This window comes from Ammodytes marinus (assembly GCF_949987685.1).
Source record: "Ammodytes marinus genome assembly, chromosome: 16".
Taxonomy (NCBI): Eukaryota; Metazoa; Chordata; class Actinopteri; order Uranoscopiformes; family Ammodytidae; genus Ammodytes; species Ammodytes marinus.
The window spans coordinates 24635354-24644534 of NC_137220.1; the positions used below are offsets into that span (position 1 = coordinate 24635354).

A 9181-nucleotide genomic window follows, 5' to 3' on the forward strand; every position below is an offset into this window, starting at 1 on the left:
ATTTGCAAGAAAACGGACAAGAGCATTACTGTGGGAGGCAAACGGCAGAAGGACCATCTTTCACAGGCAGAAACGCTTTCAGCAGGTAAACACAAACACACACACACTACACACAGCACTTACACACATACAAACCATTTAATCATCTTTTATTTTTAGGCCAGTTGATGAACGCTGCCAGGATAAAGCAAGACAGTAGCATTCTCTTGCATATTGAAGACAGAGACTGTGTGGCCATGGAGGTTCGGTACCACAAGTCCTGTTACAGACAGTACACCAGGTTCATGACAAAGTCTGCAGTTACTGGAACCGCAGACGAAGAAGAGTGAGTTATTAAATTGTATTATTATATACACACATTAACAATTACACTTCATATTCTAGATGCATGACAGATACAGTGTCAAGAATTATGAGATGAATATAGAATAAATAAAAGTTTAACTTTTTGAATGGACTTTTCCATGATATTGCATTTATTTTAGATGCACTTGTAAAGGCTGTTTGTATGTAGCTACAATCTTGACTGCATTACTTTTGGCACATATTAAGTGTGTGTGTGTGTGTGTGTGTGTTTCTTTTCAGAAGTGACCCAACCTTTGATGCTAGCTACAAAATATTCTGCGAGAGGATCATCCGCCAAAGGATAATTGTAAATCAGGAGGTGCTGAGAATGAACCAGCTACGACGAATGTTTTTAAATACGGTGCAAAAACATGAAGATCGTGATGCTTCAAACTACAGGTAACAACAGAAGCTTTTTTAGCAGCGATGTAAAACACTTTTATGCTGGAAAATATCAAAAGAATAATAAATAATAATAAAAAAGGCTTTGATAGTATATTTAAACTACTAATACTTTCAGTATGAATATATCTTTATTTACACCCTTGTGCTCCTCTTTCCCTGTGTTCTTATGTTGCAGGCAGGATAAATTAAAGAGAAGGCTGACCCTGGACTTTCCCCAACTGGTGTTTCACTGCCCCAGCAAGCGCAACATATGCGAACTGGTTTTTGTTGAGACTTTGTCTACAGATATGCTGATAGACAGGCTACCTCATCCATCAGGTACAGACACAACTGAGTCAACTGAATTAAGCCAAGCTGAAAGTGACACTGAACACATGGCAAGAACAACAGCTGGTCCACAAACTACTGAGAACACGAGGACACTTTATAGTGCAGCGCTGATATTGAAGCAGCTACTATGTGACTCTCCCGGTATGACGTGCCCCTGGCCACCCACATCAGATGATTTAAATGTATCCGATGCAAAATCTGTTGTGCCACTTGAACTGTACAATGTTATTGCTTGGATTGTAGGTGCAACAGAGGAACCAACATTAGCCTGTTATGTTGATATTCCAGAAGATTTGAACCTAAAAGTGATATCTGTTTGTCAAGACATTATGTATCTTGCATCTAAAGGTCGGAGGCAGACACCCAAATCATTATGTCTTGGTCTAAGTATTCGGCATTTAACAGGTTCCTCACAAGTTGTGTCACTGCTGAGTGGACTAGGACATTGTGCTTCATGGGACACAGTTGTCAGTCTAGACACTAGCCTTGCCCAACTACAACTACTAGAGGGCAGAGACAAAATCCCGGTTGGATTCTCGAAGAAGACTCCTACAATACTGGTGTGGGACAATATTGACTTTGGGGAGGAGACACTATCAGGTCGTGGAACTACTCACCATACAAATGGCATTATGCTGCAAAGTTCTGTCGCTGAACCTGCGTCAAGAACAAACAGACAACCACTACAGAAGGGAGTGTCCTCATTCAAAGCACCCCCTAGCTGTCCTGTAGAACACTACCAACAGTCTAAAAGACAAGGGCCACAGAACTTGTTTCATCAACATAGTATTCCACTGCAGCTGGAAACATACAGATTGAACACCGTGTCTGCAGCCCAAACTGAACTGGCCTATGTTTTTGTAAAATACATAGATGCTGAACGATGCACAGTCCCAAGCTGGACAGGTTTCCATACATTGCTTCAAGGTGATGCTACTCTGCAAAAGTCAGCACTGCATTATCTTCCAGTCATTGAGGCTTCACCGACAGAGATGTCAACGGTAAACACAATTCTGAAGCGAAGTGTCCAAATTGCTGATCGGCTTGAACTGGACCATATCGTGTTGGTGTTTGACCAAGCTATATATGCCAAAGCTCAACAAATCCGTTGGAAAGACGAAGACTTGACAAAGCGTCTAGTGATAAGACTAGGCGAGTTTCACACATGCATGTCCTACCTCGGTATTCTAGGAAAAAGGTTTGGAGATGCAGGACTGCAAGACATACTCATTGAGTCTGAAGTGGTTGCCCCAGGATCCATCAATGGGGTGATCAGTGGGCATCAGTATAACCGCAGCATAAGGGCGCACAAGCTTATGTACGAGTGTCTGCAACGCGCCAGAGTAAACACCTTCCTGGACTCTTTGCCACTAGCGGAGAGATATGAGTGTTTGGATGTTATTGAGGAGACAAAATGTGCATTCCCAGAGGGAACAATCGATGTTTTGGGTGCTAATGACAAATTTGAAAAAATGTGTTGTATGTATGCAGAATATGTGGAAAGGAGAAGTGCAGTCAACCAAACATTTGCATTCTGGAGTTCATACATCGATATGGTTCAAACACTCCTTCTGTTTGTGAGAGCAACAAGAGAATCTGACTGGCAACTCCACCTGTCAACAGTTCGATTGATGATGCCGATGTTTTTTGCCTATGATCGTGTGAACTATGCTAGGTATCTAACTGCATACTGGCTGGAAATGGTCAATTTGCCTGTAACACATCCTTCTTGCCACAACGACCTCAGCGTTAAAGGCCAGTGGACTGTCCAACGTCAAAGTGTCCATGGATTTGCCTCGATTGCCTGTGACCAGGCTATTGAGCAAACATGCAACCGAGATTCCAAGACAAAAGGTGGATGGACAGGGATAACACAGAATCGAGCTGCAGTTTATTGCTGGATATTATCACAAAATGAAAGGGCTGCTATAACAAGAAAATGTGAGTCAATGGCAGGTAAATCTCCTGAACAACGGAAACGGAAAGACCTTGACAGCACACGGATTCATGCTGATGAAAAGGCTGTGGCTAGAATAAGTTCCACCCTAGATTCTATGCTGAACCCTTTCGACACACACCATGAAGGTATTGTGTGTCTTAGCTCTGGGACAGTAGCAGTTGAAGAAATCACAAAGGATTTGCTCGCAGCTCCAGACAAGGGGGAAAAAGCTGTCAAAGAGTTTATGGACCAGCGACTTTTGTCAAAATCTGTCGACATATTCGCTCCCATCAAGGCACTTAAACTGAAAACCTTTAGTGACCAGGCAAAGACGAAGAAGAAATCTGCAGCGGGCAAGGATGTGATTCTACGGGCTGACAAGAAGCTGTTCTCTAGACTGCTCATAATAGGCCAGAGTAGAAAAATTGACCTTAGGGAGATTCTATCCTACTCACTGGGAACGGTTTCCTATCCTCTAGCCAGTATGGATGGTTCACTTGCCAAAACTAACAAATCAGCTCTCATGGATTTATTAGAGGCTAAAGGTGGGGACTGCCTAGTTGATACAATCCCAGCAAATGGAGCTATTCTGTTCGATGGCATGGCGGTCATACAAGCCCTTCAGTCCAGACCACCCACCTTTGGAGAGCTCGCTGAGACCATACTACAGTACATAGTCAAGCTGGCTCTGCAGCACAAGTGTGAAAGGGTAGACTTTGTGATAGACCAGTATCCTGAAATGAGCATTAAAAATGTAGAACGGTCACGTAGAGCCGCTGGTGGCACACAACAGGTGCAAATTTATGGAAGGACCCAGAAGACACCAACTCAATGGAAAAAGTTTCTATCTGATGGAACAAACAAAGCGGCACTGGCTGAATTCCTCTTTGATGTGTGGAAAGATGCTGATCTAACTGTTGTGCGCAAGGACTTGACTGTGTACATAGCACACGGAGAACTGTGTCACTGCTTGAAAGTAAAAGATGGTTCACAAACTGTAAATGCTGTTAAGGATCTTGAATGTGATCATGAGGAATGTGACACAAGGGTGTTCTTACATGCACATCATGCTGCACAGGAACATGAAACGGTCATCATTAAGAGCCCTGATACAGATGTGGCAGTTATTGCTTTAAGTCTGCAGAGAGATTTTCCATGTAGCTTGTATTTCTTCACGGGAGTTGGCAACAGGACAAGAATCATTGACCTTGTTAAGGTGTCAACAGCCCTTGGAAACATTGTGTGTTCGGCACTTATTGGAATTCATACCTTCTCAGGTTGCGACTCCACAAGCGCCTTTCATGGCAAGGGGAAAAGAAAGACGTTCTCTGTTGCTTGCGAAAAGGAAGAATACCTGTCTGCATTTACACATCTGGGAAGCAGTTTTGAATTGGACCAGTCAACATTTGATGTGCTGAGCAAATATGTGTGCCACCTGTATGGCCAATCATCTGCAGAAAATGTCAACGATGCAAGGTACAGAGCATTCTGCATGGCATCATCAGCTTTGCCGGAACTCTCAATGCCTCCTACAAGTGACGCCCTGCACCAACACTGCAAAAGGGCAAACTACCAGGCTGCAATAATGAGACATTCTCTCAAAGGTATAATGTCTGCCCCTTCACCCAATGGCAATGGATGGCACATTGAGGATGGGGAGTTAAAAGTTACATGGATGACTACAAATCCTGCCCCTGACAGTGTGTTAAAGGTAGTCCACTGCAGCTGCAAGCAGAGCAAATGTGAGACAGGAAGATGTTCCTGTATGTCTGCAAGACTGTCGTGTACTGATTTGTGTCGGTGCCAAAATTGTGCCAATATTTCCATGGAAACAGAGGATAAAAGCACATGGGAAGATGGCTCTGATGATAGTGATGATAGTGATAGCTAAGAGATGAACAATGTCTCCCTCATTCAGAATACGCAAAGTCACACTTAATCAGTTAGTTCTCTAATAAACATTTTAGTTTTTGCCACATTTGAGAAAAATCCCTCAGAGTATTTTACTATTTCTTTTTTTTTTAGTTACTTAAGTTAAATACTTTAAAAATGAAATGTGAGGTTACAGTGCACCTGACCTTAAAAAATATATAATATTCATAGTTTGAGTTTGTGCCAAATTTGAGGAAAATGTATCAAAGAATTCTTGAGATATGGCTTTAACAATGTGCAAAGTTAAGACAAAATAATAAAAAAAAAAAAAAACTCAAGACCTGCTGTGACATCAACACATTGTTTTGTTCATGTAAATATTGTTTTATACCATATTGTGTACATATTGTGAACTGTAATGCAGTTTTTGTTGTATTATCAATTTTTTTGCATTATTCGATATTTTGATTGATGTCAGCCATTTTGGGCCAAAGTGTTCTTTATTTTATTTATTTTTTACTTCCTCTTATAACACAGTATCTACTGAAATTTTTAATGTATAAAACATCATTGTTTAGCAAAATGTACCATGTGTATGTTCAATTGTACAGGTTGCTATTCACTTATTTTGAAGCGTTTTTTTATTTTTTTTGTATATTTCATGGTTTAATTTCAAATTAAAGTATACTAATGCTAAAATACTTGTCTCAAATGTTAGGTATATGTATTAATGTCAATTTGTGAGAGAGATTGTGTTTCCAGAATGAATGTAAATACATTTACAAGAAAAAACTGCTGCATAAGATTTTCGTTTTTTGGTAATTCCTATTTTTATACATTTATGGCTCTTAAAAAAATACTGCAGGATATTTTGCGGAGAACTTTTAACCTAATGTCCACAATGGCATTGTCTATGCAAAAATGCAAAAAAAGAGTAGTGCCCAGACGTGGGAACGAAAATCACTTTCTAGGCACTTTTTCCTGGTTCACCTTATGGCCTATGTGTCTGACTTGGTTTTACGGCGGAGACCCTGAATTGTATATGGAATGCGCCCTGAATTGGCAGACACTCTGATAGGAGTCGAACGGGTCCACCCAGCCCTAAAGGATGATGGGAAATGTAGGATTACATAGCAACGGTGGTAAATACGTCAGCAAACTAACCAAATAGAGATCAGATACTTCCAATGACCGAATATAATGATATTCTGATGTATTTCTCGCTAGATATGTTTTCAAAACATATGTTTATGCAGTTAGGCTACTAGCTGAAGTGTGACATATTTGTGTCACCATGATAACCCTTGAAAACAAAAATTTGCTCTGGGAAAAAAAACTTGGCGGAGGGCGGAGGGAGGGAGCGCTCTTGTCAGCTGTGTGTGTGTGTGTGTGTGCTATCTTTGATTTTGTCCAGTTGATCAACAGCTTAGCACGTAGCCTATTTGTGTACCGAACATTTCTTGAGAATTAGCCTATCAGACTTCAGACAGATCATATGAATTCGCAATATCAAGATTATGAAAATAAAGTACATAGGTCTCGCTAGAAATCTTATAATCTTTATAGCTCAGGGCTGCCGACAGGCTCGTTTCGCATTCCTCGATATTGATTGGTTTGTAGAGGGGCGTGCGTCTGACGTCACCAGTTTGAATAAACGAGAATATTTTCCCTGCAGCCCTGTGTAGTTCCGTAGTCTAGTTTAACGTTATCTAGCTGGCAGAGTTGTTGGAAAGGAACGTGACATTGTGTCTGTTGGTCAAATTTTAACTTATTTACCTCTGATCGTTTTCGTTGTGCTGTTTTGGACCGCAGGGGGCGGGGCCATAATGTCAGAACGTCGATTGCCGACCTGATAATGGGACATGATATAAAGCCCCTTAACCAGTGAATGAATGAAGTAAAATATGAACAGATTCATATACTGAAGTGCTGTGTAGTCCAGGCAGCCGCCCAGACATCGCACACCTCCAGCTTTGACTACAGTTGCATATAAAAATATAAATAAATCGCCCGTCTCCCCGCTCCTACACTCGCCACTTGTCAGCAGCTGATTTATCCAATTGTGACTGAAATAGCCTGTGTTTTATATAAAACGTAGGACTATTAACATAATCAAAAGTTCCCCGAGAGGTAAATATGCCTTAATGACAATAATGTGTTGTATGTTGACATTGAAATTTCAACCAAACATAATCTGACAGGTAAATAAATGACAAAAAGTAGGTTGTTATAATATGTTCATTAAAACGTAATCACGGACACAATACGTTTTTCAGCCAAACGTAATTGAGAATGCCGAATAGTTCTCTGGGAACGTAATTTTGATGAGACAGGGTTGCTTAAATCAGCATTTCAGTATGAAGCAAGTTTTGCAATCATGTGATCATAAATTACTGGACGACTTATCAGAAAGCTTTAGGTTTATTTTTTCTCCCCAAGTAAAGCTGTGTTTGTGTTGTACTTTTTCCTTGGCTGTGAACTAATTTATTACATCCTGGTGCACAGCCTAACCAGCAAATTACTCCTCACACACTTAAAAAAGGCATAGCCATGTAAAAAGGATACACATTCTCTGTTTCTCATATAAGAGCACACACACTTTTATTTTGCAGTAAGCAACACTTTGTCCTTTAAGAAAAAGAAAAATCTTTGGAAAGCCTAAAGTCTGTCAAATACAAACTGCAGTGTACTCAAGGTTCAAGGTTTAAAGTATGAACCCATACAAATATTGAACCTGATGCGTGTCCATCCCAATCTATTAATACTAAATACAAAGTCAAATCATGAATAAAAAACAACATGAAAACACATTCAAAAAGAAGCAAAAACTGCTAAATCATAAAAAAAGTATCTGGCCATCATAATGAAAACAACATTATGCCTGACTTTCCCCATTATCTCTGTCCACCTCTGATCTACAATTGCTTAATTGCAAAAATCCAATCCCTCTATATGTAATACACAATAAGCAAATTCAAAGCACATATCAAAACAACACTCAAAGAGAACAACTTCACAAAAATGGTTGGGACCAAATCCAGAGTCCTCTTTTCTCCATTACAAATGTAGAATCAGTATAGATCACAACAAAACGAGTGTCAGTTAATAACTTAACACTTGTTCTCTTCTGTCATACTGTATATGTCTCTCTACTTCTCGTACATGAACAGACATAAACTATTGCTATGCTCTAAGCAACATTTTTGTCCTTTTTGAGAAAACAAAATCATTCTTTTAACCTGTAGTCTGTCAAAAACAACTTGAAATATGTACTTTAATCAAGATACAAAGTCTAATCTAGAAACCCATACAATTGTTGATATTGTAGCACATAAAACCTAATATGTCATCGCTCCATGAAATAAAAACATTGACATAGCATGAAAATATATTCGAGAAGAAGCAACTGCTAAATGATTAAAAACAAGACTGTGGGACATGGAGGCTAGGACCCCTACAATAAAAATGGCAATGCTTACCCCGCCCGACACACACACACACACACACACACACACACACACACACACACACACACACACACACACACACACACACACACACACACACACACACACACACACACACACACACACACACACACACACACACACACACACACACACACACACACACACACACACACACACACACACACACACACACACACACACACACACACACACACACACACACACACAGACAACTTTTATGATCAATTACCACATACAGTATAGGCAAAAAAGCCTCAAGTCCCCGCCATTTAAAAACAAATCTTTTACATGTCTGTCACAACAAGCAAACTAAAAGTAAATGTACAACACACTCAAAGGATCAGGGGGAAAAAACATTATAAAACTGGTTGAGACCAAATCAAGTGGCCTCTTGTGTCTTATCCATGTGCTCGCAGGCAGCTTTAGTGGGTCATCAGGCCCCTGTTTGGTTCTCTTTGCTGAGAAAACCTGAAACGTCCACATAAAGATAAATGGCATGGTCGTTACGTTGAACAATATTGATAGAATGTTTGGATCATCAGTTTCCCTAAAACGTACCTGTGCACACATCAGTTATGCAGTGCAGCTGCAGCTGGGCCGGTTGGATCAGGACTAGATTAATCAAAAGCATGATTTTCATTAATCACATCAGATTACAATCAGGCTATTAGTTGAGATTTTAACAAGCTTTTACCAGATCGGTGTTTCTTCATCTGAGGTTCCCTTCAACTGCTTGTAGTATCTCTCCACCTTCTCAAGCTGCACTGTAAAATCTAAAGAAAATATAAAAAGAAAAAAG

The 9181-nt window shown here is 40.1% G+C and overlaps 1 protein-coding gene across 2 annotated transcripts in view; it reads right to left on the reverse strand.

The window, feature by feature from the left end:
* Positions 1 to 8567: 8567 nt before the first annotated feature.
* The window catches only part of LOC307262563 (nuclear GTPase SLIP-GC-like), a 51151-nt gene continuing 50537 nt past the window's right edge, over positions 8568 to 9181 (reverse strand). Inside the window, exons 22-25 of one of the 2 annotated variants that reach the window (XR_013845248.1) lie at positions 9077 to 9155; positions 8941 to 8994; positions 8715 to 8850; positions 8568 to 8663 (exon numbers count right to left, since the gene is read on the reverse strand). Coding sequence is in view for 1 of the 2 variants with exons in the window: in XM_080043491.1 (XP_079899617.1) it covers positions 8952 to 8994; positions 9077 to 9155 (122 nt within the window). In the remaining variant the exon portion in view is untranslated. Of the gene's footprint in view, positions 8851 to 8940; positions 8995 to 9076; positions 9156 to 9181 lie in introns of both variants that reach the window. The other variant, XM_080043491.1, reaches the window with a different exon arrangement.